This window comes from Filicampus tigris, chromosome 12 (genome assembly GCF_054856515.1).
Source record: "Filicampus tigris isolate MCC_2025a chromosome 12, RoL_Ftig_1.0, whole genome shotgun sequence".
In the NCBI taxonomy this organism is placed as follows: Eukaryota; Metazoa; Chordata; class Actinopteri; order Syngnathiformes; family Syngnathidae; genus Filicampus; species Filicampus tigris.
Window position 1 is genome coordinate 19,732,428 of NC_141228.1, and position 22,348 is coordinate 19,754,775.

General features: G+C 39.5%; 1 protein-coding gene across 3 annotated transcripts in view; it reads left to right on the forward strand.

Annotated features, from left to right (window-relative positions):
• Window positions 1–1,391: 1,391 nt before the first annotated feature.
• plpp2b (phospholipid phosphatase 2b) overlaps window positions 1,392–22,348 on the forward strand; it is a 23,877-nt gene continuing 2,920 nt past the window's right edge. For 2 of the 3 annotated variants that reach the window (XM_086047932.1, XM_086047933.1), the window contains exons 1-5: window positions 1,392–1,877; window positions 16,706–16,857; window positions 16,929–17,191; window positions 18,321–18,378; window positions 20,269–20,445. In XM_086047932.1, coding sequence (XP_085904058.1) covers window positions 1,820–1,877; window positions 16,706–16,857; window positions 16,929–17,191; window positions 18,321–18,378; window positions 20,269–20,445 — 708 coding nt within the window. In that variant the 5' untranslated portion in view covers window positions 1,392–1,819. Of the gene's footprint in view, window positions 1,878–16,705; window positions 16,858–16,928; window positions 17,192–18,320; window positions 18,379–20,268; window positions 20,446–21,533 lie in introns of all 3 variants that reach the window. The other variant, XM_086047934.1, reaches the window with a different exon arrangement.

Genomic DNA, 22,348 nt, shown 5'->3' on the forward strand with positions numbered 1-22,348 from the left:
CAGTTCAGAATATAAACAAGGAAGGATACAGATACTACCCTGCATTTCCCCCCGACAATCCTTACGGTTAAACTAGCCTCAATCAGATTATAGTGACATTACAAATTTGACTGGCATCATCGATGATAGATTGAGGACTTTTCATTGCGATTATCACAAGTTTTGGATTTTTTTTCCCTTCACTTTTGGTCATTTGATGATTTAGTATTTTGCTTTGCAGAACAATTGATATTGATTTTAGTGATTGTTCCCGTTTTATCTGACCCTCGCTTTCATATTGTAATTCCATTCTGGATCTAAAGAAGCAAAGAAACGTTTCAAGGAGTGGACGAACTTTGTTGGTTGTTAGCATGACCAGCTGTCATCGCCTATTTCTTCTTCTATTTATTTGTTTTTCTTTGCCAAGTGTGCATATTTGAGCTCTTTCTGTGACAGCAGCGAAGCGAGCCAGGTGGATATTTGTGTTTACACAATGGAGGTGACAGACAAGGCCTGATGTGAGCAGGACTATTTCTTTTACTTTCACCTGTTCTTTTGCAATGTATGTATTGTACGGCTCGGGACGTTTGTTAATAATTATTATATTTTGTTAAAAAAAAATAACAATAATAATAAATGGTTGAATTACACAATTGTGGAATATCATCTGTTTTATTGCAAATTTTTGCCAAGAGCAACTCCACGTGTTTGGGCAAGCGGCGCAGAAGACAGTTAAGCATTAGCAGCTCAATGTGTCAATCAAATGGTTTATTCAGAGGAACTTTGAGAGTGGAGCAAGGCGGTGTGCGTGTGAGTCAGGCAAGCGGTGAGGGAGATGGGTCGCAAATAATTGCTCGGAGCTTCTATGAGCCTAATTGGTTTCAACATAGTTATCTCAAAATGAATCCGTCTCCTCTTTGTGGAGCTTGTTGTACTGCGAAATCCCAGAAGGGGGCAGAGAAATACATTTGAAAGGCTTCCGCCACTGAAATTCCTTCAACCTGACACGACTGAATGTTATGTTTTGCTTGCCCAATATAATCATTGATGTAATTTGCTATACTCTCCACCTCTGCCTTTTTTTTGCCTTAAATAAACTAATAAACAATAAATACACACCAAAGTGTGAGTTGAGTACAATGAAAAATTGAATTCAATTAATTCCTCACTTGAATCGGGCACGTCTCCCTTTTGCTGCGGTGACGTATATACTGACGTCACCTAATGTTTTTTTTTCGTGTCAAATTTATTTTTAAAATCACAATTTAAAAAAAAAATATATATATATATATATATATATATATCCGCATGTCCCGTTTTGTGACTATCCCTTTCTTATTTGTAATTAGTTATATATTTTTTACATAAATATTAGCAGCCTTCTCCTTCAGTCTCGTCCTCCCCAAGGAAAACAGGAAATGAAAATGGGAGGGAAAAGGGAGAATTAATAATGGGGGAGTAAAGGAGGAGGCGCCCAGTGTCGCCGTGTGCTTCTTCGGTGTTGTGCGGTGCCGTCCCACAGCGGCGTGGACTCGAAAGACGTTTGGATGCTCCGTGTGAACTCTCTCAAAATATTCCAGAACGCAAATAGGACTCCTTTCTATGCTTTCCACTTCATATTTGTACGACTTTTTGACACAAACACGCGGTAGTGTTTGTGTACGTGCGTGCACGCGCACAGGTAAACGCGAGACTACCCCGGAAGAACCCGTAGTGCAGGTTGCGTTTTTTGTTGTTATGTAGCAAAGCCGAGCATAATGGAGGTGTTCACGGGTCCCTTTTGAGCTTGTTTCTAAATCTCAATGCGCCAAAAGTGAAGTTGAAGCGACGGCGAAGCAACATGAAGGGTGTGAAGAAGAAGCTGTACGTGCTCATGGACGTACTGTGCGTGCTTGTCGGTGAGTCTGCCTCAAACTCTTTTGACATTTAGGACGAGGTTTTGTTGTGACAGTTAGGCTACTGTGAAATGTGTTTAATTCTCACGCGCGCGCACACACGACACGCGGTGGTCTGGATTTGACTCTGCTGCTTGGCCATTCTTCTGTATGTGACCCACTTTTCCCGAACGATTCCCTATTCTCCTCAGTGGAGTGGACAGAGGAGGAAGTTGGAATGTTTGTTTATGGAAATGTGATATTCCATTTTTCTTTGCCAAGAATCCAACCAGGAATGTTCCACTTCCAGCATAAGCACTGCACGACTCTCCCAAAATATCCATTTTTGTATTGTGTGTATAATTAGGTATGCAACTGACACGTTTCTGCTTCCTAACAAATCCCTGGGCATCCGTGAGACATGTTTTGTGGGTCCACTAAATAATTTGTAATAAAAATGCGTAACACATTCTAGACAGATTACTCCTACCTCACTTTGGGCAAATTAAACGCTCTGATATGATTGTGATGCAAAATGTGATTTTAACGTACCTACCGTAATGCAGCCCTTCTTGCTCTCTCGCACTCTTTTCTCAGTTGCACAGCTGAGGCAATGCAAACTGCAAAATATTTGTTGCTGGGAAGCACATACCTCAGGTCAAAAGTTGGCGAAATCAGTTTGCAACATATACGGGCGCCATATCTTTGCCAATGTTCAGTACGTTTGACTGTGATTGTCTTCCATCAGGTTCTTGCCAAAACACTGTTTTGTTGTCTGTTTATTAATTTAACCTGCTTTTTTTTTGCTAAGTCGTCAACACGTGTGCTTTTGTAAACTAGCTGGAACGCTATAAATACATACCGTCACTGTCGAGCGAAAAACGTTTATCTCCAATTTTTTCCACCAACCGATACAATTGGCCAGTTTGCACGTGGGTCTGTTATTTATTTATTTTTATTTTCTTACAAATTGACCAGTCTGAAAATTGATTGACTGGTGATCAGTCCAAGGGTGTACGTACACCACCTCCAGCAGACGCGCCACCCGATTGTGGACAAGCGCTTTGAAAGACGGACGGTTGGTAAAAGAATGTAGTGGTTTTAGTTTGGCTCTCACGATGGCTGTGTGTCACATAAATATCCGGCATCTGACGCTCGGCTGGTCTGTTGCTGCATCCGGTCATCTAGGTCTCAGCTGCATCCCACCACGCATGACACCCACCACCGCCCGTCCCCCGCCATATAATCTTAAGTGAAGTTGACGAGGCCGCGCAATAATGGCTTGACGGAGCGTATAATTATACTGACCGTCGGCTCTTATGGGCACAAAATACTTTTCCGGTTTGGTTAGTAGTTTTGTTTGCATGTGTTCTTTCACTCTAACATATTCCCGTTGTACTTTGTTAGTCATTCTCTTGCAATGTATTTTTTGGAGCTGTAAAAGTTCCGTTTTGCTGCATTTTGCTTTATGAAGGGAATTATAGAGTGGGGGAAAAAGCCGCACTTCCAATCGGGGAGTGATTCCTTTGTGTCATTCATCGCAGGACCTGCCCTTGTCAAACAGCCTCGCCACTGAATGGATATGAATTCAGTGTCATATGTAGCTTTTTCTTTTCTGAATACATTGTTGCCACCTGTTTATTATTTTCCTCTTGCCATTTATCCAATAATCCCCTGTATATTTGCAATTCAGGATTTATGAAGTCGCCTATTTTTTTTTTTTGTATTGTAGCTATCTCCATTTGCATTTTTTTTCTCTCATTTGGAAACACCCTAAAAGCCAGGATTGAAAAGGGAATCAACCCAAGCGTATTTTTTTTCCAAGAATATGTTCTATGCAAGCTCACTAGTTGAAACAAGGCATTCTGATAAATATCGCGTTTGTGGAATAAGAGTAAATCCACTCGTTTTTAGCCATCTCTGGGGGCGGCCATTTTGTCACTTCTGTCGACTGAAAATCACAACTACTTAAGGCTCAGGTAGCGACCAATCACGGCTGACCTGTTTTCTGAAGCTGAGCCGTGATTGGTCGCCGAGCAGTTGTGATGTCATTTTCAGTTGACAGAAGTGACAAAATGGCCGCCCCCTGAGATGGCTAAAAAGGGGTGGATTTTGCTGCTTAACTCACATTCCTCAAACGCAATACTAATCAGAATGCCGTGTTTCAACCAGTGGGCCTGCTGGGAACATATACTTGAAAAAAATATGTTTGGGTTGATTTCCGCTTTCAGCAGGGAAATAGTACAACACGTATGTCCAATTTAGTCATTTAAAAAAAAAAACCTGGGTTGTTGGAAGTTACGGAGAGTTTTTTTAGCGCAAACAATCCTTAAGCCATTTCTTTTTCAGGATAGATAAACTGCGGGCACCCCTGCTGTAAAGTGTACACGGATCGAGTGAGTGAGTGAGTGGGTGTTAGTTGCAAAAAGTTTTCCTCTCCCAGGGCATGGTTGCCACTTAGTAGGCACAGTAGTAGGTGTATCTTTGTTCACCAAGGAGGCACATTGTGTACACACCCACATTCCAAATGATTACACATGCTCTCGCACATCTTTTGTTGTGAGCGCTGAAATACAATCACTATACAGTACATAATGTATCGTCTACAAGCACTGCCGGTGTTATAATTACTTTTACGGATTGTCTATTTTTCTCTATTGTTTGTTTTTTCTCCCCAAAGCCGCTCGTCAATGAAATGCCTCGTATTAGTTGCATTCGATTGATGCTGAGTTTTCCCGAGAGGCCGGCCTGTCGGGAAGATAGCTTTTCCAGCGTTCTCAGGGAGTCGTCTTGGTGGGAACAGTTTTTTTTTTTTTTTTTTTTTTTCCTCAGGAGAGCAGCGTCATGGAAACCGGACACGTGTTTGTTCCTATGGGGCCCCAAGGTCGGCCTTTTTACGCTTCCAAAATGCGCACTCGCGTTCCGGTAGGAAGTATTGAAAGCTTTGAATGGGTTTGGCGCGCGATAATCTTGCACGCAGAGATTATGTCGTGGAGGACAAGCTAGGCTAGGGCAAGTTGCTGGCGTCCACCTTAAAAGTCAGGAAATGAAGCAGGAAAGCTTGAGCAAATTTTCAGCCCTGATGAAAAGACAAGCAAAGGTTTGATTAAGTGACGTAGTTATGTCGTCGTAGCGATTGCATAATCACGCCGAGGAAAGGCAGCTGTTGACTCTGGAGTGTTTTTTTGTTGTGGTTTTAACACGGCGTCGGTTTGATACCAGCATGATACCGTGAGTCATAAGCAGAGATGGACTGATGTTGTTTTTCTCAAGGCCAATACCGATGACGACTGTAGTAGTCGAGGAGGCCGACAACCGATATTTGAAGCCGATATTCATATTGTGCCCGTGACATGACGAGCATGGCTGGGCGAAGATCCACAGCCACATTCAAGCAGCAATGCTGTCTTATCGGTGGTTCACAAATTCACCCGTTTGCATGTCTGTACGTGGTAGGGATGTAACGATTCACTCAAGCCCCGATTCGATTTTCAATTTTCGGTTACTGATTTTCGATTCGATTTTTTTTTTTTTTTTTTTTGCTCGTCTCTGTGCGCTAGTGTGGTGCTGCAGCCAACCACAAATGCAATATGCAATGATGTTTGGTGATGATTAATCGAATAGTCAAATCGATTAATCGATTAATCGTAATCCACTTTCGATTCATCTTTACATCCCTAGTATGTGCTATATTTACAATTTCAACAATTAATAAAGGCATGTGAGACTTTGATGTGCCACATATTTGCACTTGGTCTCATCGCGTTTATTGTGTGTTACGGAGGTTCCATTAATTTGTAGAAAGTTCTATGATGCAAAATTGTGAAACGTGACAGCCTGGCACCTTTTTATTTGCTTTTGATCACCGCTGAGGAATAATAAGACTCTGATTATGACAGCGTTGAGAGTTCCCGACAACCGCGCACTCGTCGCATGCTCCCAGCTCCACGAGCGAGGCCACACAGTGCGGCTATATTGCCGACCTTTGAAGTCACATTCATTCCGGCTGACTTGAACTCCCTCTGTGGACTTTGATGGTTTTGGTTTTAAACCTGTGTGGCCCGCTTCTTTCATTCCATCCTTCCACCCCCGGAAGGTTTTTACAAGCAAACCCAGACGGCTCATTGACTGGCAGCCGTCGGACGACCTCTCCGCCACCCGCCGCCTCCGCCCGCAGCTAAGCATGCGTGAATGATGGCCCAGGCGAAGCAGCTGGGATTAAAAATAAAAGAATGGGCAGCAGCAGGATTTGGTGTGACTGTAGAAGTTGGGCGTTCCTCCACTGAATTGGAATTCCAGAGGCCAGCAGTTAAGGCCCAGCACATACTTTCCCCCTGAGTCAAGACGACTGGGCCTGAGACTGTCAGGGAAGAGGGGGCGCAGAGTTGTTTTGTTGTCGCCTTGAAAATGTTTGCTCATGCTTTGCTTGCGTGCATGCATGCATGCACGCTGGAATCGGCAAACTGAAAGAAGGCCAAATTGTGGACGGGTGTGAGGGTTGAGTAACAGACGTCAAACGATACCCTTTTGTGACTTAAATTTGGTAATGTATTTTTTTCTTTTTTTCTTTTTTTCAGAATTTGCAATCTAGCGGAATGCAATTTTCAAATCGCAAAGCTGCAATTTGGAGGAAAAGAACAACAACCTCTGCCTCATTTCTGTCGGGCAGTAGGCTTTTTTTTTTTTTTTTTAATGTATGTATATTTGTTGTTGGAATCTTTTCTGACTTTAGCGATTCATGTTTATACCACACTAGAATTTTGTGAAGGTGTTGTAATGAATGCTAAAGACGGCAATTGAAAGTGCTTTAACAAGTTAATAACTCAAATGGAAATAGATAAACTGTCTTTCATATTTATTTGTGGTTCATTTGCCTTTTAAATTAAGGGTGAGGCTTGGTACGTCGGCTACCTACTATACATTTATGTGTAATAAATGTGATATTGTTTGTTGGAATACAGATTAAGTTATTGCTTGTTTGCTTTTTAAACAGCAATCGCAATATTGAGGGGCGGGGGTGGATCGCAATTTGATTATTATTATTATATTAACGATCGGCCGTAGGCAGTAATATGCTGTGATATGCTTTTGTCAAAATACACCAAACATCAAGAATTACAGCACAATGTGAGAAGCCTTTTGGATGAAAAACAATTTCTCCCTCAAATGATCCCTCTATTTTGCTGATCAGCAAAACTGCATTTTGTACTATACTAAACAACGCAATGCTTATTTCAAGTCATGCAAGTCAGCAAATGCAAATGCTCCACCATTGCGTAGACAACTTCGCCAATCAATCTGTGCCAATTCTCAGAACGATCAACTGATTCTCCTAATTCCTCTTCTGTAAAAAGCAATTAACAAAATACTTGTTTAGGCAGGTATTCCAGTAGGACTTGATTGCTTTTTTTTTTTTTTCTCTCTCCTTATATGAAGCATATAAAGCACTTTGTGAGCACTCTATATGAGAAGTGCTATATAAACAGCACTTAATTTATTCATCTGCAGTCAGCAAATCTCAAAAGTAACTCTGGATGTTTGCCCAGCGTATCTTCCAGTCATAGGTGGAGAAACTCAGTGTTGGAGCGGTTCTTATGTAAATTAGCCCCGCTATTGTTTTATCAGTGGGTTGGAAATTCACTCCACATTTTCAGAAATAAGCAGATGCCTAAAGAGTTAACGTGTTTGATTCCGCACTTTGATGTGTGGGCAGGCGCTTGAGACCCAAATATTTGTGTACAGAAGTAATATTGATGTACCCTCAAAAAGCCTTCCGGTGACGTAACTGCATGTGGTCTGAAACCACAACAGATCATTTTACAGACACATATTCGGTTTAGCGTGTTAGCAGCTAGCGCCCGCAAAGTTATCAACACGGTTGTGCCGCTTTATTTGCTTATCAGTCGCAACCTCCTCGTTGAATAGACGTCTCGTTGTCCGTTGTGTCGCTTTATGGTATGCCTGGAATGTTTACCAAGCACGAACATTGGTTCGAACTGATTCTGACCACAGAAAGGCAACTACAGGTGTGAAAGCAACACACACACACACACACACAATTCAAAACAGTTTCCAGATGTCTTTGATAAAAGTTCTCTAACATTCTTCGGTCACAATACACAGAGGATAAAAATATTAAGGCACACTTCATGTGCACTTGTTAGCCTATGTACAATCTAGCTATAAGCTAGGTCATGCTAGGCAGGATACTATGATCACAAAACACTTACAGTAAATATAATTTCCACCTCATTTTACAATTTACCCTTCAAAGTAAATGATTTTCTGTCTTTAGTCGGACACTTACTGTAGCTCGCGCTGAGTCGCTAGCTGTTAGCATTTGATCAGCAGTTAACTTTAGCCGCCGCTAATACCAATCTGGACCTTTCCTCGCATCGTCACGTTTATCACTCTTCTTTCTCCAGTGTCATTCACAATCCTTTCAAAAGGTTTTCTAGCCTTCGTGTGAACTTTGACCCGTACAACTCAATTTGGGGGGATTAAAAAAAAACATTTTGAAAGGGGTAGTTAAAATAACTGAAGTAATGTGGTTGTCAATACATGAATGGTCACGTGGCTGTGTTCAGAAGTGGCTAATTCAAATTCATGTTGACACCTGCCACCATTTAAAGTCTCTCTGCTTAGCCCCAAATAAAGTTCAGATATTCTAGTAGGCTTTTCTTGACGTTTATTTATTTATTTATTTTTTTGCCATTACCATGGCACCTTTGAAGTTTGACTTTTGGGCAGCATCTTCAGGCGTTCCAGAAAGAGCATAAAAAATACCCAGGTCTTTTATTTATTTATTTTTTCAAATTAGTTGAGTGCTGTATTTAAACAAATATGATGAGCAACAAATCTAGCAATGTTTTCTGGTCATAGTGTGCGAATGAATGGCGTGTGCGCAAAGCCACTCCTGGCTGATTTAATCCAAGTCATAAATTAAAGTCGCAGAAAAGCCATTGGAGGATGTTTGACACATTACTCTGCACACGTGAGTTTTGTTATTTTGAAAAAGTGATTGGAGGGACGTGCGCTTTTTTTTCGTGCCTGCGTGAGTCTTTTTGACAACGTCAGCAAGGCTTTGCCAAGCCACCAACCAGAACTTTGTTATGGTCCTGGCAAATCCCCGCATAGGACCTTCTCACTGCCGAGAGTCAGCTTTCGGGAATATGAGAGTTGGCGCAGAGAGCGTTCTCACACACGTGACCTTGAAGTAACACCTCTCTCTCGACGCGCCTTGAAAATATGCATAAGAATGGACCCAATCAAAACAAGAGCTGCATGTGTGAAAACAGGAGGAGGACGGACGTCCTCGCTGCGCTCGCGCAGGTGCAGCAGGTCGGGCGAGTAGGTGCGAGGCGCTTTGACGGGCCGTCCAGATGGAGACGGGAATCAACAACCCAGGCTGCGACGTGCCACCGCGGTCCCCGAGGTCCGGTGTAATTGCACATGTGCATTCTAAATGGAGCTGCATCTATATTTACATGAGAGCGAGAAGTGTGTGGGAGGATGCTGCAGCCAAGACAATAACAGGCAGGCGGATGGCCGGCCGGTCAAGAATGACCGGGATAAAAACAGAGTGGAGGATGGCAATGAGAGGGACGAGTCATTTTCTTTCCGAACTGACTTGTCACAGCCGCCAGAGGTTGCATTACGTTTGGATGCTTGTGTATTTATAGTACTGAAAATGCAACTTTGTTCAAGTAAAAAAAAAAAAAATTACATAAAAAAAGAAAATCTAAATTAAAAAGTGACTTTAGGCTCGTAGTATAAAGTCTTATTCAAACCTCCAAAATCCAACTTAACTCACATGATTTTTTTTAAAAAACTTTTTTAAAAAGTGACTTTATTCTTGTAAGAAAAAATGCCCGCCCCTCCCGAATAATTACATCTTTATTCTCGGAACACTTTAATTTAATTCTTGTGATATTAAAATTATATTCTTGGAGAAAAAAATATATATAAAAAAGTAATTAAGTTTTGTAACATTGTTATTCTTGTGAATTATAATTTTAATCATTAACTTTCTTACTAATTACTTTATTTCTTGTAATATTCCAACTTTAATCTAGGAATGACTTCCTCAATGTTTTTAACGTGACTTTTCCTCAGCAATAAAATAACTTGTATTTCTTGTAATATTCCAACTTTATTCTATTCATGACTGGTTTCCTCAAAGTAAACGTTTTGAAATGGTGTTTTTAATTAAAAACTTAATTCTTGTAATATTACTTCCATCTTATTTGACGGTTTACATTATGTAATAGGACTTTTATTATAAACAAAACTATTTGCTAATGACTTTCTTGTTGTAGTGATATTCCAACTTTGTGTTAAATAACAAACCAAAAAACTTTATTCACTACTTTTCCCGCCCAAAATACTTTTTTCCTTATTTTTGCAACCTCGAGTCAAGCAATCCAGCCTTTTCTAAAAATTAAGAAATAGACATTTTCCTTGTTGTATTACAATTTTATCCTAGTCTTATTACAATTTTAATTTTGCAATTTTATTCTAGTAAGAGCATTTTTCTATTAAATGGACTTTATTCGTGTAGTGTACGACTTATTTCTGAACTACTTGATTACTACTTGTGCAATATTCTGACTTCGTTCATATAATTATGCTTTTTTTTTTTTTCAATTTTTTTTTTTTTTTAAACACCACATGCACTAAAAGTCTGCCTTTAACCAGGAAGTAAAGCCTTATCCCAACATCCGGTTCCTTCTAACAGACCTCCCGTTTGGCAGGAGATTAGCCCCGGCCGCATTCCAGACGGCCAGCCCTTAAAAATCCAGCTGTCCCGTCCTGAGAGACGGTTCTCCCTTATCCATCCGAAATAAAGTCAACCCGCGCTGTCAGCAAGATGTCTGCGTTGAGCTCCGGTGAGACCAAGGGCTCGCTCTTTAAGTGGTGTCGCTCCGTTTTGCGGCCTTGTCTCGTGGTCTCTCTCAGGCCCAGTTTGTCTACAGACGTGTCTATTTTTGCCGCTCGCTCGGTGTCTGTGCGTGCTTTTCAGCAGTTCGTCTGAGTACGCACTCGAGATGGCACGTTGTACTATTTTGCCCCGCATGCCAACAAAAGCATTCCATAGGCGTCGGAGTCTTTATTGTTAGCGCTGCGTTTACTACAGCAGCCGTGCGTGTGTGGTGACGCTGTGTTCGAAATCGCTGTAATAAACATTGAAGCGCACGCACGTCCGCTGCGGTGACTGACGTGCAACGTTGACGTCAACGCTCACGCGTGTATAGGAAAACGGTTTTTGAGTTGAGTAGTTGTTTACTGAGGTGACAGATGCACACATTTTCGTTGATTTTAGGATTATGAAGGGAACGTTTTGGATAGCTGTCAACTTTAGCGACTAGCGCTGAAGAATTGAAGGAACTCAAATCAAGACCGCAGTGTCGTAAATTGCAATTTTAAAATCGCAAAGGCTGTAATTTGGGGGTAAAAAAAAAATGGCTTTGTTTTGGTTGGTTGGTAGGCTTTATTTTTTTTTAATATACATTTTATTTTTATTTTTTTATACAGGGGCATATTCTCCCATGTGTATTAGTCACTTTTTGTGTTGCGCAGATCTTTTTGTGTTGCGCAGATCCTCCCATCGACTTAAGCATGTCACTTACGCACCTTCATGAAATATACGCACCCTTAACTCTTTCACTGCCAGAGATTTTCCGACCCTCTTTTACCCTAACATTTGAAAAAAAAAATAGAAATATGCTGCAGGGATTGAATGGCTGGATTGTGAAAAGACTAATAAATACGTCGATGGCAGTGAATGAGTTGAGCATCTTTTCTCTTCTGGTTTTGAGTCACAGCCGCTGACGGCGGGAGATTTGATTCATGTTGAAGTACGCGGAGAGCAGGGGTGTTCCCAACCAATTACAGGTTGTTGTTTTTTTTTTTTTAATCTGTGAGGCGCATTTCCACATTCTGATGGGGGCATGGAGCTTTGAAGCGCAGATTAGAAACAACTACAGTCATTGTAATAATAGTGCCGTGAGTCATAGATTTTTAATCATTTGTTTGTACCGAATTTAAGTGCGTTGCTTGGCAACCCGATCAACTCTTACTCGCTCTGCACCCGGCTTCTATGCGTTCACTCATGAGCGCGGTATTCCGATTTAAATAACGTGTCCGCTGGAGTGACTGATGTGCAACTTTCATGAACGCATGCCGAAGAAAGTACCTTTTGAATATCTGCGCACTCTGTCATGAATGAAGTTCATCATTTTTGCAATGCACGTAACAGAAAAAACATTCAACACCAAGTAATTTTAGGCGTCGTCATAACTCATGCATGGAATTAAAGTGACATTTACAATGCTTTTAAAAAAAAAAAAAAAAAAAAGCAACTAAACATGCTTTGCCAACTCTCTCGTACGTACCTTTTAATGAATGATGTGCTAAAACAGGCAAACACTCCACATTAGTGTTGGCTGATGTCATGTTTTGACACAGACAGTCCCGGAGTCAGCACTCTGGAAATATCTGAAGTCATATTTGGAAGTAGGTGCACATGAAATATAGTTGGAAGCGAAAGCATGCTGCTCTGGTATCATTTTATGATACCCCCCCCCCCCCCCCCACCGCACACGCCTCCCCTTTCCCTCCCAACTCTGGCTTCTCACTAAGCCAGCTGGAGACAGAAGATGCGGAGGGAGCAGAGGGGGTGTACCATCCAAAAGCTACAGCGTTAAGTCCCTGCCGCTTGCCAGCTGTCTACTGTATATTGTGCCACAAACAGGAAGCTGGCGGCGCTAAAGCAAACAGTTACGGGAAACGAGACGACCGATGGGTGTAGGGGATGTGTGCTGGCCATCCATAATAATCGAGTGGCTGCGGATGGTAAAAGGTTTGCGAAGAGCAGACGTTAATCATCCAAAGGCAGCAAAAGAAATGTCACAATTGGGAAGGTGACCAACACAGTGGTGCCTTGAGGTTTGACAAGACAGACTTGGTTTTTCGATCGAGCCGTCGTTTATTGCAATCATTATTATTATTACTAATCATTAGTACAAACTGCACCACTTTGTTTTTTTAATATCTGCTCTTCAACCCAAACAGATTTTTTTTCAAGAATGTGTTCTATGCGAGCCTACTAGTTGAAACAAGGCATTCTGATAAATACTACGTTTGCGGAGTCAGAGTTAATCCACCTGTTTTTAGCTAGCTCAGGGGGCGGCCATTTTGTCACTTCTGTCGACTGAAAATGACATCACAACTACTCAGGGCTCAGGTAACGACCAATCACGGCTGACCTCTTTTCTGAAGCTGAGCCGCGATTGGTCGTTACCTGAGCCTTGAGTAGTTGTGATGTCATGCTAAGTCGACACAAATAACAAAATGGCCGCCCCCTGAGATGGCTAAAAAGGGGTGGATTTTGGTGCTTAACTCATATTCCACAAACAAGTGGGCCTATTCTTGAGAAAATATGTTTGGGTTGATTTCCCCACTTTAATGCTTACACGCAATGCAAACCGACATAGGGTAGCGAATAGCATCGATGGTTGTGGCGTTTAAGAAACGGTTATTTGAACACAGTGTAGCAACATAACTGTCCTGTCAGTGGACAGACCATGAGATATTCATGTCAACAACGTTGGAAGAACAGAATGCTATGAGAGGCGGAAAGTCTCGTTCCACGTTCGTCACTGCGTTGGCTTTTTACTCTTTAGTCCCTATTAGCAAAGTGACTCATTTTCCAAGCAGTAATGTTGCCTTTCCCACTTCCTAATGAGTGCACCATCAAAGCGCTGCATGACCTTTTAAGAGGGTAAAATGTGTAAACATTGTCTACTATAGGAACAAAATCATTCTAAATCCAAACATATTAAAGCTTTATAGAGATTCTTGATAATAATGATATTGTTAAATGACCGCCTTTCTATTTCTGTCGTTCAGGGGAAGAAAAAAAATCTTCAGGCTGAAAACGTTTATTCAAAATGTATGTACTCTGGTAATATTGACTCAAATCAAAATGCAACTTTGTTCTCAATAAGTCAAAAATGTGACTATTTATTTTATATTTATCTTAGTAATTTACTTTTACAGTGATGCCTTGGTTGACTTTTTTCCAAAGTCTGAATCAGGGCTGTGCAATTAATCGAAATTCAATTACGATTATTACACTCCACGATTACAAAATTGGCATAATCGTAAAAAACTATTATTAATGTGCATTTATAGCCACTGTTTGTATCCAAAAGGAAATTATGCTTGAGTTTATACATTTGCACTTTTTTTTTTTTTAAACTAATTTTATGAATTTTGTTTGGTCCCAAAGTAACTTACACAACTATAGTGTTTCAAAAAAATGTATTGTCTTTTTCATCTTATATTTCAACATTGTCCTGTTTGGTACCAAAAAAAATAAATGATCGTTTGAATAATCGTGATTTCAATTATTACCAAAATAATCGTGAACCACATCACTTTCATAATCGAGCAGCCCTAGTCTGAATCACGCTACTACCGGGATGTATTTCACCATCTATGTGAGCTTGTCTTTTTACATTTCGCCCTTTGAAGCACTTTGTGCCCACTGTCGGGGGAATCACGGCCTTTCAATCCCCTTCGCTGACTTGACGTCCGACTCGTTGTCTAGTAAGGGCGATGTTTCAAGGTAAAAACTCTGTGCCGCCTGCCTTGTTGGGCTGAAGTGCATCGCTCCAAGGTTGCTCAGCGACATGATCCGACGAAGGGCTTTTTGTTTGCGCCCCTTTGCGCACACAAAGCTTGTGTTTTGCTTCTCTTGGTCTTGATAGTGTCTGAGGGCCGCCCGTGCCGCTCGCTGCTGCCGTGTTCCTAATCAAATGTCAGCGGCACTCATCACCTTGGGAACGAGACAACACACAGACACTGTAGTGCATTCATGGCGTTGATGCTGAAAGTAGGTCGTGGGGCTGTTCATGCAAAACACTTTGATAGTCAGGGACACTGAAAAGAAATGATATATTTTGAAAATGCCGTAGCCAGGAAAGCAAAGTAGAAATATCAGAAGAATAAAGTGGTAATTTTTCAAGAAAAAAAATGTTATGGCAATACATTTTGAATATTATAAAAGAAATTGGGTTGTTATACAGTGGTACCTCTACTTACGAAATTCATTGGTTCTGGATGAAATTTCTTAGGGAGAAAATTTTGTAAGTAGAGACGCGTTTTCCATGTAAATGCCCTAATCCGTCCCAAGCCCCCCAATATTCAGACATAAATGTTTTCATAAAGCATGAAAACATGTAACAAATACATGGTACAATTAGAGTATTGCACAATGAATGAGAGTTGTGCATAATGTAAAAAAAAAAACAAAGAATAAAGAATAAAAATGATGGCGGTTTACCTTTTAATTGCTGTCCTCATCACTTTTTGCCCTCTTTGGTTCATGTTCTCTCTCAGAAATTGTTTTTGCCTGGCGTTTTGTAAACAACTGATTTAATAACGTGACGACTGTCATATTCTATCTATCCGCACACAGACACATACGGAAGAGGTCCCTCTTAGCCAATGGGATGCCAGGAAGATGCTAGGCTAGCCAATGGTAGAGCAGCTATGAGTATGTTGCGTTCAAGAAACTCCGGAGCTGCGAGTGGCAGCCCATACTGTATTTTTACCTTTCGTGTCTTGACATGTCTTTCGTAACAAGAGGCGATATTTTCCTGTTGAGGCGTTTCGTAACTTGAAAATTTCGTATGAAGAGACGTTCGTAAGTAGAGGTACCACTGTATTATTATTTCTGGTCGAAATCAGACCATTTTTTTTTTTCACTTTATTTTTCTTATGAAAAATTGCGGCCCACTCCATGGTTCAAGTTGCTTTTTATTATGGTGTCTTCATCCTTGTTTAGTGCTGAGAGGGTGGAGTTCCACATGGACTGGATAGTTTATTTTTCTTTGCTCTCAGTGGCATTCTAATCAGGCATTTTGCCTGGCCGTTCCCCCTTTCATCATGTCAGCCGCCCAGCAATTCTTGAAGGAAAAGGGAGGGGTCCACTTCAGAGAGAAATCGAATACTATAGAGGATCGTGCTGAGCTGTTTTTCTTATGTTTAAAGTGTCTCTTCTACGCCATATCCTGTCTGGCTACTTCCGAGACTTCCATTAGACACTTTATTAGGTACTCCTGTACTGCTCCGGTGGGATCCGTTACGCGCGTTTCTGAATGCTAATGTTGATGGATGCTGTCAGAGGGGTATTTAAAAATGTTAAATGTTTTTGTACTGAGAGAATAATTAATATATTAAAAACGTCTCACACTTTCAAATTTTATTTGTACTCATTCACTGCCATTGTCGTATTTATTTGTCTTTTCACGGTCCAGCCATTCAATACCAGGAATTTATTTATATTTTTTTCGAACGTAAGAGTAAAAGAGGGTCTGAAAATGTCTGGGAGTGAATGAGTTAAAAAAAAAAAAAAAAAAAAAACAGATTTCGTCGTCAACATTTCTCAAAAATGTCTTTTTTGAAATCATACAACTTGTTTCTTAAAGCGCTACTTTTAAACTGCAAATATATTTTTGTAATATTACAACTTTCTCACAACTTTACCCTAAAAATACCGCTTATGTCTTTTTAATATGACTTTAGCTTAGTAATATCTCAACTTAACAAAAAAAACTTTATTGCCTTAGTTTCTATTTCTCATAATAAATGTTATTCTTTGAATATTATCATTCACAAAATAATAAGAATCCTCCTATTGAACTTTTTTCTATTAAAAAAAAAAAGAATTCTAGGCTCATTCCTCACTAATCTGTCTTCTGAGGTCATGTTCAAACTCAAGTCTCAAATTTGACTCTAACAGTTGTTTTTTTTTTTTTTTTCGTTTTTTTTTTTTGTGACCACAGCGGCACTGCCCTTCATCATCATGACCATCGTCTTCAAACCTTACCAGAGGGGCGTGTACTGCGACGACGAAAGCATCAAGTACCCGCTCAAAGCGGACACAATCAGCCACAGCATGCTGGCCGCCGTCACCATCTCCTGCACGGTGGTCATTGTACGTTTTGAGCTACGGATGCTTTGGCAAAACTCACTCGCCCCACAAACTAACTTCCTTCTTTGACTCAGATCTCATCGGGAGAAGCGTATCTGGTGTACAGCAAAAGGATTTACTCCAATTCCGACTTCAACCAGTATGTGGCCGCCCTCTACAAGGTGGTGGGCACCTTCCTGTTCGGAGCCGCGGTCAGCCAGTCGCTAACTGACCTGGCCAAGTTCACCATCGGCCGGCCCAGGCCCAACTTTATGGCCGTTTGTGCGCCCAAAGTGTGCACGGGCTACATGCAGATAATCAATTGCACGGGCAGGCCTCAGGACGTCACAGAGTCCAGGTAGGACGACCGCCAGTAGGTAGATGGCATTATTCCTAAAAATACATAAATTAGTCATCATAATAATTAGGGATGTAACGATTCACCGATGCCACGATTTGATTTTCGATTTTCAGTTCTCGATTTTTGAGTCGATTTTTTTTTTTTTAGAAATCACTCCCGTGGTTGTCTCTGTGCGCTAGTGTGGTTCTGCAGCCATCCACAAATGCAAAACGGAAATGATGTTCGGCGCAAGCGCATGATTTGATCGACGCATTCAAAATGTGCTATGCATCTGGAATGGAAAAAAATGTAAAGAAATATTTTTTTAGAACTCTAAATTTGTATATTCTAATGACCTAAGGTATGTTGTCTTTTGTTAGGTGTTGCTGTATAGGGCTTGTGAGTGCTGAGATGTTCGAAATCGATTTTTAATCGATTTTCGATTAATCGTTACACCCCTAATAATAATAATAATGGGGCGGGGATGAGGCCGCCAAAACCAGTTTTATTTATTAACATGAAATTCGGTAGGCATGGCTATCATGAGTAGACCCACCAAAAAGTCTCAAGAAGCCATGCCTGGAAAGACATTGAAAGTCTGCAATTTTAGGCTCATTTTGGACACCTTCAAGAGATTTTAAAAATTCAAATTTCATTTAACGGCATGAATGTTGGTAGGCATGTTTATCAAGAGTAGCCCCACAAAAAAAAGTGTCAACGTCCCATCCTCAACAAGACACAGGAAGTCTGCCATTTTGGCTCAAATCGGCCATTTTGGCCGTTTTGATGGACTGGAAATATTGCCAAGCCAAGTTTTGAGAAATACTTTAAAGTAACACTGGAGAGATTCATTGGTCCACCATTGTGAGGGAGGGCAATGTACGGTATATATGCAACAGCTGCACAGCGCACACAATCGAGACGATTGATCGAGCACTGACCTTGTGGAGTTATTGGTTTCGTGTTAAACTATTTTTTTTAAATGAAAAGTTGCCCAAAATGACTCGTTGGGGTACGAGGGTCGATTGTTGTTGGTTGGAAGTATGAAGATGATTGATTTAAAAATAAATAAATAATACAATTTAAAAAAAAAAATAAATAAATAAATAAAAAAAAAGATTCCCATGATTCTTTCTTCTGTTTCCAGGTTGTCCTTCTACTCGGGCCACTCGTCTTTCGGCATGTACTGCATGCTCTTCCTCGCGGTAAGCAAAATTGATCACATGCTTGAATATTCTCATGTAAAAGTGCTTACAACTTTTAATAAGGGCGGGCGTGGTGGGTATTGATAATTGTCATTTCAAGAGCGAATGGTTAACGAATTCAACTCACAAGTCAAGCTACAACTGTACAATTTGTGGTTAACCACCCACTGTAAGATGTTGGAAACGTTTAAAGTTCCATCTTAGATGACCCCCGACAAACGTAGGATGATTGCCGAGCCCGCTCGTTTAATTGACGGCAATCTCCACGTGATGTGACATGTTTTAAAAGATTACACCTAATAGTCCCCGGATGGCGCATGCAGCAGACCTTCGCCTCAAAGCGTGATATGTTTTTTTTTTTTTTTTTTTTTCCTCCTCCAACATGGCGATAAGTTGAGTGGAAAAAAATGTGCAAGTTGTCAGCAATGACCTGCCTGCTTCCTTCCCGGCAGAGACGTGATGTGTTCCACTTGATTAGCCACACTAATAGCAGTGGCCAGTGTTCTTTGTCAATAGTGAGTCTGGACTTTTTGCATGGCAACGTAAGAGTTTTGCATCTTCACCAGCGGCCACTTTCAGTCTGGGCAGTTGCTAGCTTCAGATTCTGGGGAAAACATTTTTTTTTTAAAGTCATGGCCTGGACACAATTATCACTCTCTTATTTATTTAAAATGTTAAAGTCGACTTGTTTACAAGCTCCGGGTCGTGTAGTCCTATTTACTGTTCATTCAATAATCGACACAAATACAGCAGGTTAGCCGAGATGCATGATTGAAATGAAGTCAATTACAAATGAGGTCTAAATTGATTATTTAAAAAAAAAAAAGTATTAAAAATGAAAACAATCTGCATGATTTAGTACACTATTTCAAATTCAAATGAATATATTCAAATCCACATAAGGAGTACATACTTGTACATCCATTATAATTGATCAAAATATAAAATACAAGCAAATTAAATTACAAAGAACACAAATCAGTTTGAAAGAAATGATATGAAGGATAAATACATTGAAAATATCAAATGCATTTAAATACCAATACGCTTGAAATGAATTGTGCACTTGGTAAACCAATGAATTCAAATATAAAATATACATTATTAATTAAAATACAAATATATAAGGTTTAGAATGGTTCTCAAAACATCATTAAAATCTAAAATATAAATACATTCATGAAAATATAGTTATGAATAAGAATTGAGCATACATGATGAATTCATTAAAATGCCAAATAAATAATTGTAAGAATTAGTTTGATTAATAAGATTAAATACATATCGTCGCTGTCCTGTGAAAAACACTTATCCCCAATTTTGGAAACGTTTTAAATGTTCACTTTAATGCAATTTCTGCAACGCAGAAACATGATTCAGGTAAAAATAAGAAAGCGGAGAAAAAAAATGGAGATAAGTGTTTTTCACATGACAGCGACGATATGCTGAATCAAAGCAGAAATAAATACGGTTAAAAAAAATTGCAAACTAAAATTGTTGATTTGAAATGCAAATAAATTAGGTTAAACTACAATTCAAAATTATTCAATCCATATAAGGTGTTGCCATGATGATTAGCCCTATTCCGACTATTATATTTGTATTCACATCTTTTTTTTTTTTTTTTTTTTTGGGGTGTTACTATGCCGTAATGTATATTGGTCGACATCATTGTAAATGTGCAGCACCTGCACGGCTGTGAATCGCTTCCCCCCCCCCCCCACTGTGACTGCCAGTCGACGCGTTGGCCCACAGAGGCAACATATGACTTTAGAAGACCGAAAAGCAACACGTTGATTTTTTTTTTTATTTTTTATTTTTCTCTACTGGCCTCCCGGCTGATAGCGGTCGACCGACTAACTCTCGCTTGCTTTCCGTGGCCGCCCGCAGCTGTACGTGCAGGCCCGGCTGGTGGCCAAGTGGGCTCGACTCCTGCGGCCCACCGTGCAGTTCTTCCTGGTGGCCTTCGCCGTCTACGTGGGCTACACGCGCGTCTCCGATTACAAGCACCACTGGAGTGACGTGCTGGTGGGGCTGCTGCAGGGGGCGCTCGTCGCCGCGCTCAACGTAAGCGCGCAATACACGATTGTGACAGCTGTTCATAACGAGTCTGGCATGCGGCACTGCTAGCTTGTATGTACATGTGTACAAATATTTTTATAAAAATTATTAGGAAGTTATTTGGCGGGGGGGCGGGCTATGCAATTTTTGCTATTGCTTGCGAATAGGGCGAATCCACTGCAATAGCATTGTATTTTTTTATTATTTTTTTTTCACAAAAATCAACTCGCTCAGAATTTTAATATTATTGTATATGATTCCAAAGCCGCCCCCCCAAAAATTATTAGCCCTACTCATGTTGTAGTATGGGGCAGTATTAGACCCAGTGTAAGTACAACAACAACACGACACAACAACAAGACATGTCTGCCATCTGGTGGTGATTGGAGATATTACAACTTAAAAACTGCACCCCTGCATATTTACATTTTTTTTCCAATATTTTTCGTATTTTGGATTTTTCACGGTTTTTACATGATTCCCCCCCCCATCATTGTCCTCCATTATTTTCTTTCTTCGACCTTTTCGTATTTCAGTTGGAAGTGTAACACTTGCTTTTAATATCAGTTTAGTTTAAAGATGCGAAGACAATATCTGCCATTATTCCCAAAAAATCAAAACCTGATGATATATATATATATATATATATATATATATATATATATATATATATATATAATTATATATATATATATATATAATTATATATATATATATATAATTATATAATTATATATATATATATATATAATTATATATATATATATATATAATTATATATATATATATATATAATTATATATATATATATATATATATATATATATATATATATATATATATATATATATATATATATATATATATATATATATATATATATATATATATATAATTTTTTGTAGCGAGACTGGGCGGGATTGTCCACATCAGACCGTGCTTAACACATTTCTCACCACAGGAATATGTTGGCTTCTAGTCTGCTCGCTGTTACATTTCATCTAGACGGGAAGTGAGTAGGGAGAGAAGTGTGACTTGACGCGCACGCACACACCCTTGACTGAACCTCAAACCATTCTTCTCACTTTATGCAGCTGCAACTCTTTGTTTGGAATGACACTCAGCACCATCTTGTGGACGTTACCGAGTGTCTGATGGTGATGGTGATGGTCATCATTTAACAAGAAGAAAAATTGTATTAAAAAGTACATTGAATAGAATGAAAAAGAAATTTACCAAGAAAAAAATGATTTGCAATGCGAATAAAAGGTCCTAATTTGTGAGAGAAAAAAAGTCTGAATATTTCGAAGAAAAAAAATATTCAATATTAGTCAAAAATTAAAATTTTGCTATACTAAGGACTAAACTAACTACCAGTAGTCTAAATTATTTAAAACACACACACACACACACACACACACACACACACAGTTTACGACAAGAAAGTTGAGGCTTTGCAAAAAAAAAAGTAATTTTCTATATAGAAAATTTGTAATTTACTGAAAAAAAAAGTCTGAATTTTGTATTGACAAGTTTGTGAGAGAATTCAATTTTCCAAGAAGAAATAAGACAATTCTATCGATAAAAGGTAAATTCTCCAAAATTGTAAAAGTAAAAATTTGGGGGAAATGAAATTTGCAATTGTGCAAGAAAAAGTACATACTTTTCTGAAAATACATTTTTAGTATTACAAGAAAAAAAAATGTTTTGCACAAAAAAGTATTAAGAAGAAATTGTAAGTTTCATGTGGAAAAGTCTGAATTTTTCTAAAAGATATAAAAGAAAAAAAACAATCAGAATTTAAAGGCAATCTATTTTTTCATTCAATCTAATTTTATTTACTTGAATCAGTACTGCAGATATTTTTTTAATTATGATGGGGGGAAAAGTTGGAAAAAAATCAAAGACA